The sequence below is a fragment of the Periophthalmus magnuspinnatus genome, chromosome 15 (assembly GCF_009829125.3).
Source record: "Periophthalmus magnuspinnatus isolate fPerMag1 chromosome 15, fPerMag1.2.pri, whole genome shotgun sequence".
Lineage (NCBI taxonomy): Eukaryota > Metazoa > Chordata > Actinopteri > Gobiiformes > Gobiidae > Periophthalmus > Periophthalmus magnuspinnatus.
Window position 1 is genome coordinate 1,613,656 of NC_047140.1, and position 27,704 is coordinate 1,641,359.

At 39.3% G+C, this 27,704-nt stretch overlaps 1 protein-coding gene across 4 annotated transcripts in view; it reads left to right on the plus strand.

The window, feature by feature from the left end:
- The window catches only part of LOC117382625 (protein bicaudal C homolog 1-like), a 65,934-nt gene that overhangs the window by 24,062 nt on the left and 14,168 nt on the right, over nt 1–27,704 (plus strand). For all 4 annotated transcript variants that reach the window (XM_033979833.2, XM_055227343.1, XM_055227344.1 and 1 more), the window contains exons 3-9: nt 8,757–8,826; nt 14,733–14,812; nt 15,781–15,939; nt 17,336–17,389; nt 22,572–22,754; nt 24,267–24,518; nt 26,808–26,939. In XM_033979833.2, coding sequence (XP_033835724.1) covers nt 8,757–8,826; nt 14,733–14,812; nt 15,781–15,939; nt 17,336–17,389; nt 22,572–22,754; nt 24,267–24,518; nt 26,808–26,939 — 930 coding nt within the window. The remainder of the gene's footprint in view (nt 1–8,756; nt 8,827–14,732; nt 14,813–15,780; nt 15,940–17,335; nt 17,390–22,571; nt 22,755–24,266; nt 24,519–26,807; nt 26,940–27,704) is intronic.

The window sequence follows — 27,704 nt, forward strand, 5'->3', positions numbered from 1 at the left end:
TTTCTGTGCCAGATAATCATTATAGCTGAACAAATTAGTGTAAGAATGTTTTTTTTTTGTTTTTTTACTTAATACATTACAGTTGCAGTAAGCTAGGGATTAGCTGCAGCCCTAACAAGCATTTGGCACTTTAAAGTAAATTTACCATTGTGCGACATTGCCAGTGCCTTGATAGAGCTTTGTACATCTTGTATCTTGCCTAAACAACCAGGACTACTCTTCCTGTTCTATATTTAAAGATTTTTGAGTCTGGCCCTGTTCTTTATTTCCTTGAGTTAAAAGGGGCATTAACAGATGGATTTACCAGTCAGTATTAAAACTGAAATGGACAAATTAGATTGCATTGAGATCTGAGATTTTCTGTATTAGAAAATGCAGAGAGAACCAGTCTGGATGCCAGGCTAGATCATGGCACTGCTCCCTTCACATGTACAGGATTTAAAATATCTGGCTTATACATTCTATTGTCACAACTCTCAGTGAAGGAGTTAGCAATTTGGAGGCCCTAGTCAAATTTGAGCTTGGGGCCCTCTCTATAATATACTCTTTTTGTGTTTTTCAAATATGGTTTGTGTGTTTTTTTCATTGTTCAAGATACACACATATCTCTGTTTATTTTAATTAGGGTTGACTGGAAACCTCAATTTCTAGGATCTTATTTAAATAGTTAGGTATAGATTATTTTTATTATTTATTTATTTTATTTTATTATTTTATTTTCTGCTGGTACGATCAAATTTTTGTTTTCATCCGTAACACCTTACAGCAACCAGCCTATTCACAGAAATTGCTTAGAATATGGTTTTGGAAAGATTAACAGGCTAATAATTTAAAAATGTACATCCGGCACTTTATTATGTTCAAATCAGGATCAGGCTGTTCTTTTGAGCTGACATTTTTCTGATTAATTTTTTACTTTCAAGCTATGGACAAAGGGCACCGTAGCCCTACTGTGTCATATATGTTTACCACTGCGAAACAAAGCAAGTGCCTTGTCTCGCAATGGTAAACATATATATTTTAAACTAGGCCTATTTATTGACTTTTTCATATTGAGTCAGGGAGAACTAAACTCTGATAGCAAAACCAGGACCAATTTGATGATTCAAGTTTGAACTATGTGAATGCCATGAGAAGTCATCAGAGAAACAGGAAATGAAGGTGATTTTCACTGGTGTAGTACCCATTTGGAACAAAACCAAGGACTAGGTAGGTAGGACTACCTACTACTAGTCAATAAATAGGCCTAGTTTAAAACATGATCTAAACATATACGACACAGCAGGGCTACTGTGACCTTTGTCCATAGGGCTTCCATCAGACTACACAATGAAACTTGTGCATAAAAGGGTGAAATGTTTATTTTGCTCACACCAACCTCAAAGTTAAAATGAATCAGAAAAAGCTGAAAAGCTTTCAGCTGAATAGAGGGGAAAACAGCGTGATCCTGATTTGAACATAATAAAGTGCCTGATGTACATTTTAAAATTCCCTTTATGTACAAGTGACATCAGAATTTCAATCCAATATGGCTGACTTCCTTTTCATTATAGGGCAGTGCTCCAATTCAACTTTAGACTCGTTCCATGAAGCTCTATCACGGTGAATTTCATGAGCTTAGTCAAAATTGGCGTGTTCCCTCTTTCAGTGGGTTCCAATTTGTGGTTGTGCTGTTGAATTGGTACACGTCAGGCCTCCTCTGACAACTCTAGGTGAAAGAGAGAGTTATTTTAGCAGGAAGCTATAAGTAAGAACAGCTTAAGTCATGTTTTCATTGCAGCCCTTCCATTTGTTTAGCTCTTATACTAATACTATGGTTACAGTATATGCCCAATTAAAGCAGGCAAAACAAACACTTAACTGTGAAATGGCCCTGCTAAAAGAAAATGGACGAGGTGTGTAAAATACCTTGTAGTAGTCGAAAATGGAAACTCTTAGTTGGAGCGCTTCCTGCCCGCTCAACACACCCTTGGCCGTGAACCGCACCAGCTCTTAGAGACTAATAAAGTACATGCTTATGGAGTTACCCACTGTCTTCATCACACCAGGAGCCATAACTCATTACAGGTCACACTTTATATATCACAGACTATGGACTGGAGTCTGTGAGATAGATACAGTTTGCTTTGTAATATTTGAAGGTCCACCCTGCTCTTTTCCCCACAGTCTCAGTTGATCAGATTGAGTCACTGTCTGTCTGATTTCCTGTAAATCAAAAACATTTACACAGTGCACACTTGAGTGCAGTCAATGAGTGGAGGAACAGTGATGAAATGTAGGGCAATTGGAGGGTGCTATAGCTAGGAAATAGCTAGGAGAAAGTTACACAATGTAACATTTCTAATGAGGGGTCTTCCACTTGCTTGTCTCTATGGAGATGTTATTGCTTTGCCTGGAATGGTCCACAGTATGGCATTCAACTTATCAATCTTGCATTTATTAAATTACAAGTGTTAAGTGCTGTAAAAACCTTGGCAAACATGCATTATTACTGTAAGCAAGGTTGCCTCTCCAAAAATCTGACTTTTAACTTGGCCTGATGGTGTCACCTCCTTGTCTGCTCGGAGATGAATACGTTTAATGCCATAATGTAGAACTTCTGGTCAAATGTACCTTTAATGTGTATATGTAGGTGTGTGTTTAATCATGTATTTAGTTACATTAGTGTCATTCTAGGTTTGAATGACATCTTGGTTCACCCGGTTTTAGCCAAGTGATGCTTTAGACTTTTGAACCAGACTGAAATCAGTTAATAAACTTGGCTTAGCCTTGATTTGGTGTTGTCCTTGTTTAGCCCTGACCATGTGCTTCTTAAGTGTTATGATCTGTCTACTTCTTTTTAAGTTGTTTCAAGTATGGTAATTAGTTGTTGTTTTTTTTTTCCTTTTCTTTCTATGGTGTGAAAACTTCAAAATCATTCCTTTATTGCAAGTAGCTCCCTTACTGCAAGTAGCTCACTTACCGCAAAGACCTCAGTTTGTACATTGTTTTACTTGCTGTAGTTATTCCCATGCTTTTAACCTCTCAGTTCATTATTGTAAGCTGTTGACAACAAGGGGATTTTTAAGCTGTTGCATTCGTCTCTGTGTCCCTCATGCAACACAGTGTTTAACAAATAGTAGCTCTTTAAGCTTTTAAACATGGAATTTCAAAACGTGTCAGAGTACCACATTTGTTGAGGAACCAAGCTGGTAGAGGCCATAACTCTGTAGTGCACAAGAGTTTGATTTGAAGACGTTTGAGGTGCCTTTGAAACCTTTCCAGTCCTGCCCTAAGCCCTTTCCATGTCCGTTCCCAGAAGTTGTGGTCAGAGTAATGCCAGGCGTGATCTGGAAGAACTGTATATTCAGATCTCCATCCAGAAGAGAGATTTATTTGATTTGTGCAGCGGCATCCTGTGTTTCCCTGACGCTGGGTGTGCTGAACGGACAACTGTCACGGAATATTCACTCAGCATAGATTTGGTGAAATAAGTAGGTCACATTGAAGCCATCATATCCCAAAGTTAAAGCATGCAGTTGTTCTTGTGAAAGGTATTTGTTGCTTCTGCTAAGGAGGTATGCTTCAGCTGGCATGGTTCATTTGCTTGTCTGTTTGTACGATAAGTTTTTAGTGTAAATTTTAAGCCAAAACCCATATCTTTAAAGTACCTTGTATCATTCAAATAAACTATTGCCATGTGTGACCAGTAGCTCTCCAAAGGACATTTTTCATATGTCCTATGTGATTTGAAAACTCCAGATAACACACAAAGAGTGCTTGTCCAAGGGGTATACATCATACGTGTTTTGTGAATGTTCTGTATTGTTGTTTTTGTTGACACTGTTCCAGTGTAGTTCTGACGTTATTGTAAGTGTTCTCAGTGACTGGAGTGGCTGGAGTGCACTGGCTGAGAATCTATGTCTCAACTCAGAGTTGAGACATGGATTCCCAGTGGATCAGTACAGCTCATACTCTCAGTTACTTCAGACAAACTTCTCACTCCTCACCCCCAAAACAAGCCCCTCTGTGCCCCGACCCCCCCGTCCTAAACGCATGCATAAACATTCCAGCTGAAACAACAGCTGGAGCGTCGCAGCAAGCACAGGAAGCAGGCCTTACCTCTGCCATGTTGAATATGTCTGAATGTGTGTGTGAATGTGATCTGGTCACGTGCGCGGGGCACACGTGGACTTTACCTTCATCATTTCCTGTTAGAGCTCAGACACATCTGCAGATCTCTAAGAGCAATCATCATGTCAAGGTCGATCTCTCAAACTGATCACAGGCACACACATATATGTATTTATTCATTTTGAAAAGGGTGGAGTGGCGCACACAAGAATTGGTTAATGTATAGTTAACCTAATTTGTACAAATATCTCCCATTTGAAAGGTATGTTCATAAAAATAAACATCATCCACCCATTAAAATGGTGTGTGGTCTGTCAGAAATCAGTCCCATCTGCAGAGAGCAGCCAAAAACAGCAAGGCTGGACAGGAAACTCGTTTTTCTGAACAAGAGCCCTTTGGAGAAATGTTAGAGAGCGTTGGCTGTGGTGTCTGGAGATAGAAAGTACAATTATGACGGTATCCTCAGACTGTGACCCTAAACCTACTGTTTGATTTTTACCTATTTACCTTCTAAAACTACTTGCATACGTGCATTTAATAAAAATAAACTTGTACCAGGATTAAACCTGGACTAGAACAGGACAAAACCAAGTTTACACCAGGACTAAACTAGGCTCTTAACTGGGACAGAACCAGATGTGTGAACGTTTGTGCTCAGTCCTGGTCTTGAAACATTTTTAAAGTAAAGTGTAATTAAATGTAACAAGAATGTATAATGGACGAATTTCATCACCAGGTTTATATTTCGTTGTCACAAAATCGAGCCAGTTGTACTAACACATCTCTCTAGACACAACTCAAGAGGAATGTTCTGCTCTGCTTGTTGTTGTGACTTTCTGCTAATAAAGTGATGTAAAGCCCCTCTCAGCCACAGGGGCAGAGTTACGTTTTGTTTTGTTGTGTTACATCAGGCCCTGGGCTAACACCAAACTGGCTCATCTCATTTGGTTTCAGGCATTTACTGAGCAGGATAATGGAGCACTTTTGCAACTGATGATGACTACAGAATGCTAACCTTGTAACTCCTTATTTCTGTATCGTTGGTTTTACTTTAGTTAACACAATGCCAAATCCCTAAATTGTGTGATTCACAGCAGAAACTGGCAGAGACATGCAGATTGCGTTAGAATTACTGGATTCTGTTTCTTCAGATTATGTAATAGTAATAACTGATACTGATATTACTCTGAAGATAAGCATTTTAATGGTTTGTTGGATATCAGACAATGTGAAATCTTTACCAAATATGTCCTTCCTGTGATGAGAAAGTGCATTCTTCCCTTGGACTGTTCGTATTTTTTGCAAAAGATTATTTGGATACACTATATATTATTGATATGGGAAAAGACAGTTAAAATATTTCATAATCTCATATCTGCAAACACAGTCTTAACCTTGCATCCAGTGTTCTTTATTATTGTTTTCTTGCACATGTAAGGCTTTGCTAGGTGATTTGGCAGTCAAGTAGTTGTATTAGGTCAGCAAGTAGAAAGTGGTGGGCAATACTGATAAAGATATGTATCTGGAAAAGTTTTTGGATAAATGACAATTTTATGATTATATTTTTACAAAAAATGTGTTAGAACATGCCTGTAAATTTTGCAGTTGAGGCTCAAGTATCTCGCAAAATGTTGTTGAACCACAAAAGTGAAGAAAATGCACCTTACCTTACTCTTACTCTCCTCTTTAAATAGGTTTATAATTTACAATATATTCAATATTCTAATTTGCGTATCTTCAAAACAGCAGTTAAAGTAATATGTGTTTTTCAGTATATCTCTCAGTTTTAGTCCCAGGGTTGACCACAAAGGACCTTTCTGTGCAAGGTAGTTTGTATGTTATTTTCTGGATTGATTTCATCCTGATGTTTCCTCTTATTTACCTCACTAGGCGTGTACTGGCTGCTACTGACAGAAATCCTGGCCCAGTATCTGGCACTGCACTGTGGTCACCGTCTGCTCCTGACACATGTACACTACTTCTTATGGTGACAGTGAAGTAAACCGGACCATAACCTTAATACAAATGTTAGCTTGTTGGCTTGTCCTGTGGTGTCCCTGGTTCTTCCATGCATGAGCTGGAGTTGTGCTGAACCGAGTGAGGCTTGAACGGCTCTCACTCAACCATCATGTAAAGCTCTGTAGCTCCTGTGTCTGTTCACAGGTGTGGGGCTGGCAGGTGCAGTGCCTGTCAGGGAGATGCCAAACACACGGAGCATATTTCCAGAGTGGCATATGGAGAGGTTTAAGCGCTTCCTTTTTTGATTTGAATATGATTTATACATGCTGGATCAGCTCCATGCTGTTATGTTTTGGCTACGAAAAATCAGAGAATGTTCTGCAAATGTGGTTCTGTAGATTTAATCAGGGCTTTTAATTACTGTCAAAAAATAAATAAATTATGATCACTGTGATATATTTCGCAACCACATTTCCCAAAATGACACCATACAAAGTAAAAATACATGATAAATAAATACATTTTTTACCCCATGAACAATGCTAAATAGCATTTAGACATTTGTTAAATTTGCACTATGTAACTTTTCTAGTGGGGCATTCCTCACCTGGTAGTTGCTATGGAGATGTTGAGCCTTGGAATGACCTGTTTCATAATATGACATTAAACTTATCTACCTTTAGATATTCAACTACAGATATTTTAGTGCTCAGAAATATTTATTTAATACTGTGAGCAGGGAACTTGCCTCTCCACAGATCTGACATGTTACTTGGCCTGGTATTCTCTGCAGAGTTAGATAAGTATAATGCCATCCTTCCACCAGAAAAAATGACATAATGCACTTTTAATGTTCATTAAAATCAGCATTACGAAGACATTTGTCCCACTATAATTATAATAATATTGTGCTGGGAACTATTTGGAATCAACTATATCATATTTCAAACCAAGTTCTTTCAGTACTGCTGAACTACAGCTGTGTGGATTACATTTTTGTGATTATGACCACCCTGCCCATATTCCTCTGTGTGCTCTGAACTAACGATTGGTTACTGTCCCGTGGATGTTTGATCACGCTCCTGCCGCTCTGAGAAACTTTGAGGAATATATTTCTTCTCCTCTGAAAACACAGACCCCAGGACAATGTTCAAAAAAACTGGAATAAAAACATTCGAGTGCTGGCCAGATTAACTCAAGAAAGGGCATCCAGGATTTTATGACATTTCTTTTTGCCCACTTTTCGACATGCCAAGAACACTTTCCTGATTTGTGAAAAATACGTTGGAATTATTTTGCGTTGCTAGTGCCGACAGCTCCTTTTGCTGATTGTTGTTATGACGACTGGGCTTGTCAAAAGGCTCTTACGCAGATTGTTGTTGGCCATTTGATTACATGCATAGGCCAAATGTAATCAGCGTAGTGTGTCTGGTGGAAGTGTTGAGAACCATTAATACTGTGTCTGGAAACAGGCTTATTATAAATGGACAAATATTGAGACTGGACTAAGATTGAACTAAGGTCCAATTTGCTACCACTTTTCCACCCTCATCATCTTGTATTATTTTATTCAGAATTGTTGAGTGCTGTTAAAGCATCTTTATTAGCTACATTTCTGCATTTGAGTAGAACATGGATTTATGCAGAACTTCACTATTTTTACATGAGGTACATCTTTGGTTTCTTCAGCAGATCAGCTCAAATTGAAAACACATTTTGCCTGTGATATTGTGACATGATAAAATGCAGGAATGTCTCTCACGTGTGTGGAGGGCTCCTCTGTAGCTCAGAAAACACACATCATACATTTCATAAGTTATAAATAGCAAACCATGATGTTCTATGAGAATGCATTATGGGTTGTTCATGTGTCTTTCTTTGTGAGCTCTGTCATACAGAAGAGTGCTTTACTCCGAAGTACTTTTTAAACAAGTACAGCTGCTGGATTAATGCAAAAATTATAATAACAATTGCAAAATGTACCTGTAAAGAAAGCATAGACCTAATATATTTCATTAATGTTTTGTTACACTGTGTAGATTGGAAAAGTGGCTTTGCTCCAGGTGTTGAATGGCAGAGCGTGCTCGCTCTGAACAGAAGGTAGAGCAATAATTGCAGCTTGTAATTGCACCTAATGCAGAGAATAAACATTTCTATAGAATAAAGTGTGAGGTAAAGTCTACTGTCACATTAAAATATTAAAAATGGCATATTTTGTTGTCTCAGGGTTTGATCTTGATTTAGCAGCTGTTAAATTTGAATTAGAAAGCATGTCAGAACATTTTAAATATCACTTTACTAAATATAGCTATAAAACATAGCATTTTTTTTCTCATATTTTCTCTGTTCATGATCTGTGTAGTTTTTGGGTTTTTTTTGAGTAGGTACTCTACCTTTGCACTGGCACAGTCAGAACAAGAGACCACAAAGTTCATTTTATTATAGTTAAAACCACAGTCGATCTCTGAAAGGCACTGCTCTATTATTCAATTGTGTGTTCTCAAAAAAATATTAAGAATGTCTTTCTCCATAAGTGCTTTTTCTGTTTGGATAAATGTAAGATAATCAAACTGCCTTTTCTGAAGCCTAGTTTTATTTGAAATACAGCCGTGTTGTATTGCTTTTGTGTAATATTGTAGTTTTATAAAAATCATTTTCCAACAGTTGTTCTCTCTCTTTTCCAGATCATGGATGAAACCCAAACACAGATAGCCTGGCCGTCCAAACTGAAAATAGGAGCCAAGTCCAAAAAAGGTGATTATTACATCACATGATATTGTCTTTAGTACAGTTCCACCATTAGCTTTGTGCTTTGAACACAATAAAATACAGATTTCCCAAGGAACTACATCTCTTTTTAATCAAGTACATCCAATACCAGTTGATGATTTCTCTTTGTGTTATTTTAACTTGTAAAATATGTGTTCGTCAAAGTTCTCGGACAACATCCATTATTGACATTTAATAGAGATGAAAGCGTGCATTCCAACAGTTCCTTACAAGCCATAACTTCATCTGTGCTGAGAGGAATTTGTGATTTTTTGCGGAGGCGGGACATTCCTCGATTAGTGTCCACACATGTATGGGTCCTGTTGCCAATAATACGCTAGCATGGCTATTTAAAGCTTTTCCGGGATGGGGGAAGGCGAGGCCGGAGTTAGGGAGGACTAGGTGCCCTCCATGTTGTTGTCCCTCTGAGACTCATCAGCCCACATTCAGATCCAGATGTGGAATCCAATCACATTATGCAACTTCCTGTCTATACAATTGTTACATCACAATCTTTGGATACTTAAAGTGCATTTTCCTGTTATTCTCTTTATGACTTGGTTTAATGAGATAGCACCTGTGGTAAATATTTATCATACTTTTGCATCAGTCAAGTGGAGTCTTGTGGGGAGAAAAATACAGGAAGTAGCAGTGAATTCTAAAACGGAATACTTCTATACTACACGGAAAATGCCATCTCAATTTACACACAAGGAGCCTATTTTTTTGTAAGTTTCATGAACAAAATAAAGGTCATGGATTGTTATTTATATTAGTCTAATCATAACTATTGGCCTCTGTAAACAATATGATTATTATGCAACAGTTATTGAATCATCTTTATATATGTGATATCTGCTGCCTATGTCCAACCAGGAAGTAAAATGATTCACTAAAATTGTCAAACTAGGGAAAATTAGGCAAATAATGCATTGGTGTTAGCTATATTTTAGTTAAATAAGTAGTGTAACCTGTTGTGTGCACTTAAATCAAGCACAAACCCTTTGCGAAGATCGGAGACACCTGGGATTGGTTGCATTGCAAATTAAAAATGGTATACAAATTCAAACCATGATCGGTGGACTGGCAAATTTTCTAATATTGTGTAAACTTGTAGGATTGGCTTGAGAATGTGGGATAATGACTTGCAGTTATCTGAGCACATGGTTTCGTGGGAGAAGACAGATGTGCATGTGAGCGGTGCCGTGTTTTTACAACCTGGGCCATCACACTGAATCACAGAAAGATGTCAGCACTGGACTATTCGGATCATTATCAGATTTCACAATGCGCTTCTAAAACCAGACATGGAAGTCATCAGGGAAACATGGGGAGGGATTACCAAAATCTGTAGGACCTAAATATAGGTTTACTATGTTTATAATAGTCAAGTCAATAACAACAGTGCCTAAGTTTACAATTTAGTCATATTATGACCAGTGACAATTTGAAAATTTCAAACTCAGTTTTGTTATTAAGGAAAAGATGATGATCATAATATTCTAATAATCTAATCTTTTTTTTTTTTTAATCAACATCCAGGAATTTTCCAACACAAAATAATAGTAGTTTCTTTAATAGTGTCATGTGATCTGGTTTTATTCTAGTTCTGATATAGATCAAAAGGTATTTAGGATAAAATCATGTTTTTGCAGTGATTTTTTTCAGTATCAATATCAGTTTCAATACTACTTTTATACTACTATTAATACTATACTATTAATATCTGGGTATGAATACTTTTGACAGTTCTTGCACCGAGTTTAAAAATGTGTTCACTACAATATTGTTAGTAGCAAATAGATCTATCAATGACAGCAAAAACTGTGGTAGCTACAGTATGTAGTGAAAAAAAAACAATAGTTTTAACACTGCAAAGTCTCATTTATGTCCAGGTGACGTCTCAAACATTTTACCATCACATTTCAAAGCCAGTATGTAATGTGCAGTTTACGATGAAAGAACACTTGATTAATATTATTCAAAAATGTCCTTAAATTGCTTTTCAACCGTGTCGAAAACGTTTTTTACATTTTTTTTTATTCTCAAATGTTCAAACACACGTCTGTTTAGGTAACACCATTGCCTTGTTGACATGTAACACGTCCACTATCTAATTTGTAATTATAGCCTTTTATGGATGCTGGTCCCCATTTGTTTTCCTGGAATAGTAAATTAGCCTCAACTTTCCTGTGGTGTCTGGATTGGGTTAGAGTCAGTGGGACAGCTGCAAATGTTTGTAACCTCTCCACACTCCGGGGCACGCTCTATCAAAATGCCAAGCACTACCATCCATTTATCACCTGCCGCACACGCTCCTGCCACCTGTACCTCTCTGATAAGACCTGTCCTTAGCCTCCGGGGCAAACCATCAACTGCACTGCAACTGATTTAATGCGGACTACACCCGCTGGCCATTTTATTAGGTACATATGTCTATGCAAGTGTCTTAGAGACTAATATAAATGTGGCATATGGGAAAAAATGTCCATCCATGTATGACTCTCGCGTGAGGAAATACTGTAAATAGAACAGTAATTAAAGTTATTCATAAGAATTTCCATCACAATGGAAGACTGTGTTCAACCTTTTTTCATGATTCAATTCATAATTGGTCACTTTTGACTGCAATCAGGTGCACCTTTTCAAATGCGTAATTTCAATCAAAGTGCGTCAAGAGGCTATTAAGGTTTTCTTAGTAGACCTATAAATAATAGTGCAGTTATAGTCAACACATTTCAAAACCCACTACAGTCACATTGATACATGAACAAGGGAAGTGAGATGGCAGTTTGCAATGAGTTTCAATCTAAACATTAGAATGGAGCTAATAAATCTTTGAGTTACAACCATTTATCATCTCAGTTCCCCCAGCAGTGCTCCTCGGATCTCTGCAAAGATTGTTTTTACTTTCATTCTAAGTATATGTTTAGAGCCACAGAAAAGATAAGATGATGAGTTTATTACAGGTATCAAACGGGTAGCTGGAAAATCCAGTCCAGTGATTGTATATAATTCACAACAAAGGCATACTGTCACGCAAAAGATCAAATTAGAATAAACAGCCTGACTCTTCTTCATGGTCACTTAGTTTGTGTTATGAATATGTGCATTTCTGTATTTCTTTTAGTTGTTTTGCATTATACCATAAAATACATTTTTCCACTGTAAATGGAAGATTTTTCACGATACACACGGTCAGATGTTTTATTGTTTTTGTCAATTCAGTCTTTTAATCCCTGTGGCAGAAAACATGTCTTGCAGCTGAGAATTTCAGTTTTGTTTTTGTTTGCGTTTAAAGGTGTTCCCTGTGCCAAATAAAGACTAAAGGTGTTCATTTGCTATTCCACAATCAATCATAAGAGGAGAGCGAGGCAGTCTGCTTTAAAAATGTGGGGGTGTTCTGCATCATGACTGCAACACTCGTTAGGTCGGCCTAATGGTTGCCAGATGTGCTGTGCAGGTTACAACGGGACACAAACAGAGAACTGCTCCCTCTAGAGGCCAAACCTGGTGCCAGCAGAGGAAGTGGTGGGATTCTATTGTTCACAGTAACAGCTGGTAATGAGAGAATTTCCTGGAACCATAGGTCCCCGGACACTATTTTATTCTCCTCATAATTTTAATACACTGGATTGTGGTGGTTTTTATCTTTTACTGTTCCGTTGTTCTATTCTAGTTGTTATGCCAATATCCAAATATTTTTACATCAGCCAAGAACATCTGACAAACTGTTAAATACAGAATATTTAAAAGATTAAAATCATTAATACTACAATTACTACTGCCACCATTACTACGACTTAGAACATCAGTACTATTCCTATTACACAAATGCATTGTCTAAAAATTTACTTTCACTTCTCAGAGGTGAGGTACTAGTATTTTAGATAGATTATATGTAGCAAGAGTATTACTATGTCTATGACTGCAATGATTCTTGCTTTTACTATGCTACTACATGTGCAAATGCGCAAAACATAAAAGTATGTGCCAAAAAGTATGTATAATGTGCCAGTAAACCTGCTCCTGAAGTATTTAGCATACTGCTCTCTCACCCAAACCTGCTGCTCACTAAAGTCCTTTTTATTATGTCTGCTTTCAGTGCTTTGTGAGTGGATGTTGGATTCCTATCTCCACCAAATCAAAACTAAATCAAATCATTTCATTGGCTATGTTGTACAGAGATCCAGGAATTGCATGAGCAGACTTCTCGGAGGTCCTTGCAGCGCTCTAACAATAAATCGGTTACAGTAGGTCCTGTCTGAAGGCTGCCCCCATAAATCTGAGATGCTCTTAAAGTCCTTGTGTATGTGTTCGGAGGGCAGTTCCTGGAAGGGTCTTAGCCTGCTTCCTGCAGCTCAGCACACTTAACATGGGGCGAGTGTGCGTTTGGTATTTGTGTTCTTAAGGGGTCCAGCTATGGTGAGGCCAGCTGTAGGCTTAAACATTGTGCAGCAGATACAGGCATTAGGAATGCTCTGGTTTGTTGTATTAACTCAAGGATTTGAAAGCCAAGGATATATCTGCAAGGGTGATTTACTGACGCAGACATACTAAGTAAGGGTTTTTGGTTCTATTGATTACACTCAGTTATGTGCAGCCAAAAGAATGAAGTAATAAGCAAGTAATAATTGAGTCAGATAGCTGTCTTGTTATAAAATTGTAGAAGTTACAAGAATACTATTAGTGTGGCCGCTCACCCGATCCATAACCCATGACAAACAGTGAACACAACCTCTGCCAAGTATCAGTCAATCAAATAACTGTATTTATCTCCTAGGACCAATTCAAACACACTGGGTAGTCTTTAAGTTAACAGGAGGATGTGTCAATATCAGGAAGGAAGTCCTATTTGAATAAAGTATTTCAATTATGTATATATAACTGTTGCATATAAGGTTTGTATGAATATTTTATCACTTCAGCTAACAATAAACTATCTTAAATGTTACTGTTTTGCCTGAAATTTTCCACAGTATGGCTTTAACCTCATCTCCAAGACAAGCAGCTGACCCTACCCTGCCAAGTTACAAATCAGATCTGTGGAAAGTTGAATCCATTCTCAGTAATATTGCATGTTTTAAAGATATGTGCAGTAATAACAGCCCGTCACTGAATAAATGCAAGACAGATGGTTTATGCCAAACTGTGGAAAAGTTAGCTGTGTTTATGTTTGACTTTAGCAGCCCTAATAGCTTTTGATGGTGGGTTTGATCGAAAGAGGTGCCATGCCTAATGCCTCTTCTATTGACATTCAGACACCCCAGACCAGTTCATCTCAAACTCTCTTCTTCTGAATGACTGATCGCCTGCATACACTTCCACCTCCCCCTCCCTTTACTGCCTCATGTGGTTACTCACCAACATATCAAAGCACCAATTACTGTCCCTACGACTTGTGCGATGTGCTGTAATTTGTTATCTAATGCAGAGTGCTGTGTCATGTTGGGTTAATGCCATTTAACTTGTCTTGTTTGCACATTTTATCATAACTGCTCTCTCACAGTCACCCTCATATTCCAGTTATATATAGTGTCTAAGCAGTAGTGGGTGATATTGACAAAAACATTTTGGATATTAAGTTTTGCTTTGTGATAACAATATTCAGGTGATATTTTCACAAAGCATCAGGAATGTGCTAAAACGTGCCTGTAAAGGTCTTGGTTGAGGTTCAAGTATAAGAAAAACACAAATGCACCATAAAATGTGCAAAAAAAGTGCAGAAATGTCCCTTTATACCTGTTATACTCTTATTAGCTCTTAATGGTTATAGACAATATACTCTAAACACATGCATGTCTCCAAACTAGCAATTGTGATGTTATCCATTTTTCAATATATGTCTCTTACCTCTGTATCTAAGCATCTGTTTTGAATGTTTGCACTAGATCCACATATCAAGGTGTGCGGAAAAAGGGACAACGTAAGGGAAGCTAAAGAAAGAATCATGTCCGTCCTAGATACAAAGGTATAGTATTTTATGATTTGCTCATATTTCTTCTTCTCTCTCTTTCTTTCTTTCTTTCTATTTCTCTCTCTTTCTGTTCAAAGTATTTAGCAAGAACCCTTTTATTCATCTCCCACTGTCAGACTGACAGATTGCAGACTGCAGGGCCCTATGGATTGGCAGTAATCTCGGGAGTCATTCACAGCAAGGACTCTGTCATGTGTGCATATGGACAGTGTTCCCATAGCAACACAGATTCACATTGCATGATGAGAGCGTGGCAGCACCCCCTTGGGGCAGACAGACATTTGTGCATTCATCCCAGAACACATTTGGTAGACATTATAGCAGAGCATTTCAATTGTTTGTGTTAATGCAGGAGTTTGGGGTTAGTGTTTGAAATTATTCCCATCATGAAATTATATTTTGAGGAAAAAGTAAAGAGCTTTAATCATAATGATTTGTTATTTTTGATGTTGTTTTGTATTAGTGTGGCCACAAAACAGGCACTATAGCCACTTATCCCAGGGAAATTAAGAACAGATCAAACCCTAATAAAAAAGTACTTCCTCCCTTCTTAAAAAGACAAAATAAATATTCCTAACTTATCTGATTGAAGACAACATCATTTCAATTTAATGAATGTGTTTTCAGATAGGCCTAGTTAAAAAAAAAAAAAAAAAAAAAAAAAAAAAAAAAATAACATACTTCAATACAGAATCCATCCTCACTCATAATTAATAATTATATGAATGACATAAACCATACTGCCAATACCACCTAATAGTCTCTATCTTATAATCTCAAACTCTAACTATTTTTACCCATTACTCAAAATAAGGGACACATTTCAGTCAGTGGTCAAGTAAACACAATGTAATTATGCATGATATTGTGTTGAGTGAGTCCACGTGCTGTGTGCATGTATTGATCTGCTGTGGGGGCTATTTGTCATTACTTGACTCGGATTTGTCCTCTCGCCTCATTAGAGTAACCGGGTGACTCTGAAGATGGACGTCTCGCACACTGAACACTCCCATGTCATTGGAAAAGGAGGAAACAACATCAAGAGAGTGATGGAGGAGACGGGCTGTCATATCCACTTCCCAGACTCCAACCGAAACAACCAGGCAGAGAAAAGCAACCAGGTATCTTCACTTACTTCAGAAACACTTGCCTTAGTGTCTTCATTTGTTTGTCTCCATGGAGATACATACATTCGTGTAAGGCTGCACAATTCTGGAGATAAATGAAATTGTGATTTTCCTGATGAGCATTGTGATTATCATTAAATTTGCAATATTAAGAAGAGAGAAGCCTGAACTGCTAAACTAATATAATTATGTAGTATTAAAGGTCTCAGATGTTTTGCAGAGCACCTTCTATTACCTGAAAAATTACACTCTTTACTCTGTGATGATTGCGGCAAATCAAATTTTCGATTCAGTTGCAATATATTGTGCAGCCCTAGTTTAAGGTAATTATGTGGAATATTAATGGCAGAACAATAACATCTTAATGGGAGACCCTTCACCAAAAATGTTACATAGCACACCTTTAATTGTGAAAGTATCCAATTGTAAATAGGCAGTGGGATTCTTTTGTACTAGCTAGAATTACAGTGGTACAAGTTGTAATATAAATGGTACTTTTAAATAGTTTTATGTCATTGATTACATTGTGATCTTGAAAATGTAAGAACATCAGTTGAGGGCGTACCATACTTTTTATGATCAAAGTGTTTCTTGTTACATCTGCACATTTTTTTTATCTCCTCTTTACCCATTAACTATGCTTAAAACAATGTAGTCCTTTTAATCCAATTCTCACAGTTACTTTGTCTCACCAACTCATCCCTCTGCTATTGCACTTCTTTAATTTTCTGACTAACTTGTCATCTGTAGCAGGCAGGATGCTGAAAACGGCCAGCTGTTTTGATTGGCCGGGCCTGGGGAAAGCTTGATGTTTTCGCTGGCCCCACTATAAGAGTGCAGAACGGCGGTGTAATTACCATCTAGGTGTAGCGTGAGCAGTTGTGTTTGCACGCAGCATGGCACATCATCAGTCACAGAGTGTGCCAGGTGCTCCTCTCTGCACCTGACAAAGAAATGCACTGACAAGTTACTTAAATATGTGGGTCATTTTTGATTAGGTTTGAATTAATGGTCTACCCAAATGCCACAGCTATTATTAACCAGCTATTATTAATATTGTACTTCCTATTATTTACTTAGGTGTTATTATTGACCTTATTATGCTAGGGTCAAGGTGGCTGAATATATTTGCAAGCACCTTAAATGCCCCCTCTATCACTGACAGAAAATATGGTGTAAGATGAAATAAAGGTACAAAAATATTATTCAAAAAGTTTTAGGTTTCGCTCAATTTGAAATCTGCAATGCGTCTTCTTTGTCATTTCCACAATTTACCTTGGATACCCTTTGTAAATGTCCACATTTCCATATTTTTGTATTTTTGTATGTGTAACTGAATTGTTTCGGCTGTTTCGAAATCATGAAATAACCAGGTTTGTGTTGTGTCCAGGTGTCCATCGCGGGTCAGCCAGCAGGAGTGGAAGCAGCGCGGGTAAAAATAAGGGTATGTCAAATTTTTAAATCTCATTCTGTTTTTAAAGCTGTACTTCACCCAGAATAAATCCTTCAGATATCATAAGATCACTCCCTTCAGACTGACAAAACAGACCTATTATTCCTTCATATGTCATGCACGTCCCATCACTCTTAAATAAACTTCATATTCATCTTTAAGGAACCCATTGGCAATCATTCAACTGTCTCATTATGACACAAGTCTGCACCTTATAGGATATATTGTTGTAGGTTTTAGCTTGAAATGTTGGATAATTTCTTTGACCAAGAAAAATGCACACGAACCTCCGCTCAAAAGGGAACAAGCTGGAAACTTGGATTTAAACTGGTCCCAGTTTGACTTCTCATGCGTCACTAAAATGACAGCCAAATGTTTTGTCCAACACTGACTTGCAGAGGAGGGACATGAATAGAAGCCTTTGCTTGTAAAAGTATTCCTTAAGTTTTGGAAAAAATACATGGAAGCCATAAATTAAAAAGAATCTATATTTATTCACTCTATAAATCAGGGTACAGCACCATATCTCCTTTTCTCCATGAGCATTTCTCTAAATTTGGGTTAGGGGCTATCCATTTTCTTACACTTATCCGGAGCCGGATTGCAGGGGCAGCAGTCTAAGCAAGGACTCCCAGACTTCCCTCACCCCAGACACATCCTTCAGCTCCTCCGGTGGGACCCCAAGGCATTCTCAGGCCAGAGACATAGTCCCTCCAGCGTGTCCTGGGTCTTCCCTGGGTCTTCCTCCCGGTGGGACATGCCCGAAACACCTCCCTAGGGAGTGGTCCACGAGGCCACCTCATCTGGCTACTCCAAGCTCCTCCCGTGTGACTGACCATTTTGGCCACTTGTATCCACGATCTTGTCCTTTCGGTCATTACCCACAGTTGATCAGGAGCTTCGCCTTTCTACTCGGCTCCTTCTTCACCACAATGGTCCGATACAGCGACCACATCATTGTGGACGCTGCGCCAATCCGGCTGTCAATCTCACGCTCCATCCTTCGCTCACTCGTGAACAAGACCCTGAGATACTCCTCCACTTGAGGCAGAGACTCACCACCCACCCAAAGTGAGCAAGCCAACTTTTTCCGGTCGAGAACCATGGCCTTGGATTTGGAGGAGCTGATTCTCATCCCAGCCGCTTCACACTCAGCTGCAAACCGCCCCAGTGCCTGCTCCAGGTCCTGGCTCAAAGAAGCCATCAGGATAACATCATCCGCAAACAGCAGCAATGAGATCCTGTGGTTCCCAAACCGGACCCCCTCCAGGCCCTGGCTGCGCCTAGAAATTCTGTCCATAAATATAATGAACAGAACTGGTGACAAAGGGCAGCCCTGGCAGAGTCCAACATGCACCGGGAACAGGGTTAGGGTAACACCTAAAATACTAAAAGATATAGACATTCAGACATATGTATTATTCTTGATCAAAACTATATAAATGTAATCCTTATTAATCCTTGTATTACTTCTAACTGTTAACAAACACTCCGATGTCCAGACAGCCAGCATCCTGACCTAACTCCTACCTCATGAGGGCAGCTCAAGGGACCGGTTACTTTGCATTCAGGAAAAGTCCAGCACTTCCTCTGTGCCCCAGGCTCCCCTCCTGACCACTTCCCCTTGAACCATAGTAGAACTCAGCTAGGGCCTCGCTCTCTTTGGCAGCCTCATGTTCAGTGTATTTCATAGTTGTTGTTTTTTTTAAATTTCTCAAGTTTCTGTCTGACTGGAAGGCTGACCTATTGCCTCCCACATGAAAACTGACCAAAACTAACAATGCTGCAGATGAGTGAGAGAGTGAGGAGTGTGATGAGGAGAAAACTTATATCTGTGAGGACTTTAGTGGAATCCACGAGCAGTGTGCGGCTGTGCTTAAGGCTGTTTGCACAAGCATCTAGCCTTGGTCAGGTCATCCACTAGTTTCTATGTCTGGAAGAGGTGTTCCAAATGTGACCTTAGAGGAGCCGTACCAAAGGGTTTTTATTCTAAGCCGTAGAGAAGCAGAAAGTCTTCTTGCTTCCAAAGAACACATGGAAGGGATGAAAAGGGTGGATCAAAGGGACATTTCCTTTACTATATTAAATAAAGCCAGACATGATACCTATCACACATCCCACTTAACCTGTGCTTTTGTGAAAGAGAAGGTACTGTAGTGTCCGGAGCAACACTCCAGTACTCCGACATTATCACTGCACCTCACATTTTCTCTTCCTCTTTCCTCTTCCTTACTGCTGGCCACATGCACCCTCTATGAGTGCAGGCATTCATACCTGTGCATTTGACAGTAGAAATGTATTTGTTAGTTTTTTTTATTGATAATTTTTTTTTTTTATGACTGCTTGTCACATAAATTGACATTTTTGAATGTTGCCTATCTTTTGCAAATTTCGGTGGAACAAAGGAGCAAGGTATATTGCGGTATTGTGTTACTCAAGATTTGAAAATGCATTAATGCCATAAACAGGATCTGGACAAACTCTGTACATAATTAAAGTGGTTCAGTCCATTCGTACATATTGTGTCTGGTGTTACAATGTATAAAATGGGCCTGTTCATCACAAGCACTTAAAAGGTCACTGTCTGGGCCACTAAGACTTAGTTCTCATTATCTCTCTCTGTCCGTGCAGTTCACAGGCTGCAGTGCTCATAGGTGGGTGGTCCTGAGACCACAGCCCTCTGGAAGCAGGAGTGGTTTGTTTGTGCCTTTCCCAGAACAATGTAGCGAGACTGGAGCACTGGACCCTTGATCCCACTCTCAGTCTATATTCTCCACATTATTTAAGTCACTCTAATTTCAGTCTGTTGTTGAGGTGATTAAACCTTGAGGAGGAGATGAAAGACAGGTGACGAAAGCTCCCATCTTTCTGCAGTGTGACAATGTTTCAGTTCTTTTTTGTAAGGTCTGGATAATGGATGCATTTACACTGAACACACATGAGACTCATATGTGGCAGATAGACTTTCTAGAAAAAGCTGAGGTCAGCGTTCTTTTAAATCAGTCCATTCTTCATTGAGAGCTGGCTCCTGCTGCTCTGCTTGTCCTCTGCTGTGTTTCCCTCCACACTGACCTACATTTCTGAAGCCCTCAGAGAGCTTTGCTGAAACGTGATATAATTGTAAGGCCAAGCACATATGGGACTGATCAAGGGTGCATTTCTTTGGTCGGAGCAATTCATGCTGCTTGCCCTTCACTGGCAGCCAAAAGCGGAGTGGCACTGTTCCCGAGATCCAGTGTTTGGATAACACACTCGGCATATGTGTGTCTGTGAATGGGCGTGGCCCTGTAGGATTCCTCTGGAGTGCATGTCTAACTGTGTGTACTGTTAACATAAGTCCATTTGTCCAGTTATACATGTTGAACATTTCAATAAAAGATAAAAGTGTAATTTATTATTTTTACAAGTGCCTTTAAATATATATATGTGTGTGTGTGTGTGTGTGTGGGTGGGTGGGGGTGTGTGTGTGTGTGTGTGTGTATATATATATATATATATATATATATATATATATATATATATATATATATATATATATATATATATATATATATATATATATATATATATATATATATATATATATATATTGCCGTAGTGACGTATGTAGTTAGGCATGCCTCTAACTACTAGTTATATAGATGTGAATGTATAATTTGTATATCTAATCTTGTATATCTAAATGTAACTACCATGATTTTTTACAAATAATAATACAAATTTCTCTGCCTGTGAAAGATATGGACGGTTGGTCCATATCACACTCCTACCTCTCTCTCTAAAACCTTCAAATCAGGCTAGAAATCTAGAGGTAATAATGTACTCAGACTTGAACTTTAACAGCCACATCAAATTAATAACATCTACAGCTTTTTACCATCTAAAAACATTGCAAAACCAGACTTGGAAAGACTTCCATGCATTTGTCTCCAGTAGGTTAGGCTACTGTAGCAGCCTGCTGATTGGCGTCTCCAAACGAGCCTTAAGACAGATGCAGTATATCTGGTACGCTGCTGCTCGGGTCCTGTGCTCAGGCCTCTGCACTGGCTCCTATGGCTCAGAGAATAGACTTAAAAGCAGCTCTGCTTTTGAACAAGTCTCTCTATGGACCAGCACCAAAGTACATCTCCAACATGTTAGTGCCACATGAACCATCTCACACTCTGAGGACTTCAGGGACCCGCCTCCTGCTTTAGTCTTGGTTCAGTTTTTGTTTAGTTAGGTTTAATCCTGGACTTCTGCTGGTGCCCAGATTCAGGACTAAAAATGGGAAATCAGTGTTTCAGTTTTATGCAGCTAAAACCTGGAACAGTCTTCCTGAAGATGTGAGACAGGCCTCTACTTTGACAATGTTTAAATCCAGGCTCAAACTGTTCTGTTTAGCTGTGCATATGACTGAAAGGTTTCTATTTTGCACTCTTCTCTCGTTGTTTTGATATTTTAATGTCTTTCTTATTCTGTAAAGCACTTTGAATTACTTTGTGTATGAATTGTGCTACAACTTGCCTTGCCTTGCCAGGTGCAAGTGAAAGAAAAATAAATACCACTTTTTCATTGTGACCTCCCAATACAGAACCACAGACACAGAACAAAACTCATAGAAAAATATATAAATTTCATAAGAACTTACTTGCGTTGACAGGTCACGTTGTGTGATTTTTATCTGACAGCCAAACCATTCCTCCTTCTCCACAGAACATTTAACAGCATGTGTTTGGTGTACATTGCATGCCTCACCTTGTATTGATTATCCTCTTTTGATTTATTTGAACTGGCATACTGCAGGCCACATTCTGCCACCCTCCACCAAATAAAACCTTGTTATGTCTGAATGTCAATCCACATAAGTCCTGTCTAAGTAATAGCCCCTCCCTTTTCACTGTTTTTACTCCATGTCCAGCTGGAGCCAATCATGTGAATAGCATAGAGGTGATAAAAGCTACTGTGCCATGCGTGCCAGCCTTTTTCCATTGTAGACAGTAATTGGTACACTTCACCTTTTCATGACAGCCTAATGATAAGCCTTCCAACGTCTTGCTGCTGCGGTGTTCTGATGGGCAGTGTTTTTTGACTGAAATTGAAAATATTTGTAGATGTCAGTGTCACCCAGTTGTTTTGCTTTTCACTGACTTTGTACACCCACACATTTGTCCTTTTCTGTTTTCTGTCCTAGGAGCTCCTTCCACTGGTGTTGTCATTTGAGCTTCCAGCCATCATGCAGGCAGACCCTAGCTCACCCACTGTCCAGCACATCTCTCAAACCTACAACCTCACCGTGTCCTTCAAGCCCCCCACCCGCCTTTACAGAGCGACCGGAGTGGTGCGCGGGTCGCAGAATAACACCAATGCGGTCAAGGTATACAAATATTGCTGAAGTATTGCTATGTTCAGTGTAGCATTTGTGTCATTATATGTATAAACCCAAATTAGAAATGTTGGTCTATCTTTGATGTTATTTGCATATTGCGTCTGCATTGTTTTGAGGTTTTCACACCTCAGGCAGTTATGGCCACAAATTACCTTGAACTTCTGTAGTTTTTGTGATACTACTTCTCCAGTTGCTTTTCTCAGATGATACCTTCTTACTCCTCAACACATTGACCTCCTGTCAGAGAGTTTTCTGTAGTTTGACATTGTAAGCCTGACCGACCCTGTCAGGATCTCACACTTTTGAAACTATAAAAACTTTCATTTTGTTTCATTTCAGCTGGATAACCTCTCTCCACTGGCAGCCATGTCTTTGTGATTCTTTTGTGTGTGTTAAACCCTTTCCCAAACCACCCCCTTTCTCTCTTTTTGTGTTGACTTTAAACTGGTTTGCTCCTTGAGAATAGTAATCATCATACTGCATATACACATGTCTAAGCTGTGGCATTTGGCTGAGCTGTGGTTTGGGAAACGCAGCCCAAGAATCTTCTTATTGTCTCTGCCAGTTAATATCCCACTTTACTGTACAAGTCTGTTTAGTTTGCCAGACACTATATTTGTGTACATTATACTTGCATTCATTCACGCATCTGCTCTTACTGTGGCCTACATTAGAGCATACTTTCATGTGTGTACAGTAAATGACAGTTTGGTTGTGGAGGCTGGCACTTGTCTGCTCTTGTGGTGGGTCTGAGGGGTCGGTCATTGTGAGCAATGTTGTCAGAGGGCCAGAGGATTACAGGAATGTTTGTGTAGGGTTGGTGTGAGACCCTCCAAACACCTCTGAGGAGAGCCAAACCCTCTATGGAGGACTGGCCACAGAGCACGGACTACACTGCCATGTTGGAAATGCCTCATTTGTAAAGCCAAGTGACGGCTTACAGAACCACACTGGAGAAAGAGAAAAGACTGTAGTAGTAGAATGGAAAATGTTGTGTTATCTTTATGAAATGTTCTTATTCCTGCCTTCCTTTTTTATTTTTATATAGACCATCAGACAGTGTCAAGTAGCTTTTATTGTTACATATACTACATGTATATAAATCATACAAATATATTTCATTCAATTTGGTTGCTAATACCAGTCTAGTAAATGTTGCATAAAACTTATATGGACCAGAAGGCTTGGGGTAAGTTACTGTAAGATTTGGTTACGGTCTGGTCATAGACCATTTAATTGTTTGAGATTTGTCACCAGTACAACTACTTTTAGTTGACTGAATGATACATGGGTCAGGGTTTTGTTTTTTTACTACGGCTCAATGGTTAATGCGTATTGTGGTGAAATAAGCACTGTAGTACTGTGCAAGAAAAAACTGGTTTGACATGTACACTGTAGTCACATGTCATCCTTTCACCTGCCTGATGATTGATTGCAGCAGACTTCTCCATGAAGCCTTCTCAGCTCCGGCGCTCATTACCTTGTCACATGTATTCCCAGAGGGGCACGGCCCTGCTGCTGGAGCATCTGGCTGGCAGCCTGGCCAGCACCATCTCAGTCACCACACACCTGGACATCGCGCCCCAGCATCACCTTTTCATGAAGGGACGCAACGGAAGCAACATCAAGCACATCACCCAGAGAACAGGGGCGCAGATCCACTTCCCTGACCCCAACAGCCCCCAGAAGAAGTCCACTGTCTACATCCAGGGCACCATCGAGTCTGTGTGTCTGGCACGGCAGTATCTCATGGTGAGTACATATAAAATAATTAAAACAAGAGACCTTCATGATATTATACAAAATGATATTCATTTTTCATTGATTTATTTTTGGTAAAGAAATTAAGCTACTCTTAGGGTCAATCTGGAAACTAGAGATAGACTGATATATTGGCTGTCAGATATATCAGGCTGATGTTTCCATATATATATATAGTTATCGGTGTTAAATCTCCCACAGAGCACAATATACTGTTTGACCCAGCTAGCTGTCGAAATATGCATAAAGGGTAGGCATGAAACACCTCTCTTATCTAGATTGCAGTAAACAAGGCTGTGGGTGAGTTTGTACTAAATTCAAATGAATAATTTGGGAAAAATTTCCAAAAGTGTCCCTACATTTTGGCCCAGTGCAGCTCATTAGTTTTTCTGGATTGGCCCGGTGATGACTGGACCCTGGATGCCCCTCCTATGCCCTGATCCTGTTCTTTGGATCCAGATCCTCCCCTTCCCTTATCTGGCTGGATGACCCAATAGCTGGCTGGATGACCCCTACTCTATCCAGGTTGAGCCCTCCTGTCTCTTAGTCTTGAGTGGGCTCTGGCTCTACAGATTTGAACTCTGTCTGCAAATGTACACTGTCCATTAGTGCTGGACACATCTGCAGCCTGTCCATCCATGGGAGTGGATCTCTCCTTCACTGTGGGCACTCCTTGAGGTTTCTCTTTTTCTCACAGTTTTTTTTTTTTTAGTCTTTCATGCTGAGAAGGAGGGTCCAAGGATAGGGGATGTTCTGGGACAGTTATCCATTTGCTTGTTTTCTATGAATGTTGGTTTATCCGCTTGATTGTTGACCAATGCCTGTTTCACTGTTGGATTTTCTAACTTTCTGTTGGTTTAATCATTTTATCTTGTTAAGCCCTAAGAGGCGACTGCTGTTGTGATTCTGGGTTTTACAAAAAGAAATTTAATTGAAATGATTCAAAAATAATTTGTATCAGCATCGGCCATGAAAAAAAAAAACATCGATCTCTACTAGAAACACAATTTTTTCCATACTTTTGCAAGTACCCTCTTACCATTATAGATTCTAATTTATCGACAGCTGACATGTATAGTAACCAATATTTTATGTCACTCCTCGACGAATGAAGGGTTACACCGTCTCATAGTTTTCACAGCGTTTAAGCTATAAATGTTTTAGAAATTAATTCTGGATGTCCTTTTCAGTTTACCGTTGTCTTCTTGTAAAATGTCTGAATTGTAGAACATCCTTCTAGGCAAAGGTTAGATTGTTTAAATTATGGCAGCCACACACCAGTACGCAGTTGAATTTGTATTTTAATCAGTTTGGCTGGAGTCCGTACACAATAATTTTGGTAACGACAGCGGATGCGGTTATTCCAGCCTATTATTCCATTGTCAGTACATTTACATTTTTAAGACCAGAGCCTTAGATTTAAACATCTACTGGTTCATAATATTTTGTGGTCAGTCTTGACTTATTGCCCTTCACCACAAAGCTATCCTCATTGGAATAACTGGGAATCGCAATCAAATACCAGTTTGAAATATGCGTAGAAAGGGCCATTCTTTAATTACATTTGGTTAAAACTGCTGCTGAACTGCAGTATACAGGACAACTCACCCATAAACATATTTGGCTCTGCGTTTGGATAGCCATAATTCTGCCTGCTTTCCTTTGTCTGCGGTCTCCCATTTGGCCCCAGGGACACTTAGCAAATGCCAGAGCTGTTGTACTGACTAAACACAACTTTCACTTGGTCTGAACTGGGCACGGTAGAAGCCTCAGTCTGGACAATAACAAACAGACAATTTACATGAAGCGATTTGGCCCAGTTGAGGTGCGCACACAGGCGAGTATAGCAATAGGGAGTTGTAATGGATTTAGCAGAACAGTGTAAACATAGACATATAGCACCATTCATGCCATTGCCCTTGGTGATTTGGCTTTTTCGATGGACAGTAGATTACAGCTCTAAGCTTGACAAAGCCAGTCTGGGCCCATTCTTTGTTGCTAATTACACCCACTTACAATAGTTTTCAGCAGTTCACCCAAAATATAGTTGTCTGTGGTGCTTGTGGCGTGGCTGTGATCATGCAGAACAGATTGGTGTAGTAGGAATTCCCCAAACTTAAGAGTGGATTCCAGCTAAGAATAGTATTTATTGATTCAAGCTGATATATGTAGGTCAGTGTTTGATCAAATATAAGAAAGACACCATAGATATGTGTAAAGACAACAGACCACATTTTACTTTGAGAATAATAAAGGAATGTGCTTATTTTTTTACTACAGGGCTGCTTGCCGCTGGTCTTAATGTTTGACATAAAGGAAGATATTGAGGTGGAGCCACAGTGCATCACAGCGTTAATGGAACAACTGGACGTCTTCATCAGCATAAAGCCCAAGCCAAAACAGCCAAGCAAGGTTTGCCACCCACATACCACATAATAAAATAACGCTGCCGGCGTAAAGTTGCAACGCTTGTTTGAAGAACCAATGTCTGACCTGCTCAAATTCAACGTCAGACAAATCAAGCAGGAATGAAATACACTACTGTTCCAGATGCACTCTTTACTATTGAAATATCCAAGATTGAAATAAATTATAGATTGTCATGTCACATTTCATCACCGTTGGTTTATAACTGTAGTTTAAAACCAAACCGGAAATTTGCCATTCCTACACAGTGCAAACTCTTGAGAAAGTGTGGGGCAGCAGTTCTTGCATGCTCCACCTGATCCTCACAAACCTTCAGTCATCAGTTCACGCTCCATCTACACCAAGTGAAAAATAGTAGTCGCTTGCGTGCATTTACTACACTGCGTTGTTTTAAGTCGCTGTTTGAATGCATAGTGATTTACATGCACCTTAACACACCTGCTGGACATGTGTGCTTTGCTCAAAACCAGACGTTAAACTTAGCCTTGGAGCGCTGCTTTTCTATTCATGATTCCTTCTCCTTTTGGCCTGCAAACTTTGAGATACCCATGTCCCTCAATGACTGAGCCAAGCCCCACTGCCCACACTTGACAGGTCCATAGAGGCTAGTGCCAAGGTGCCTGTGTAAACACCAGCCCACTCTTTACAAATTCTTCAGTTAAACATTTTAATGAGGTGACAGCAGTAATCATAAGGTACAGTCCAAAGGTCGCCTCTTTGTTACCTCTACTCTGGCACGGTTAAAAAGGC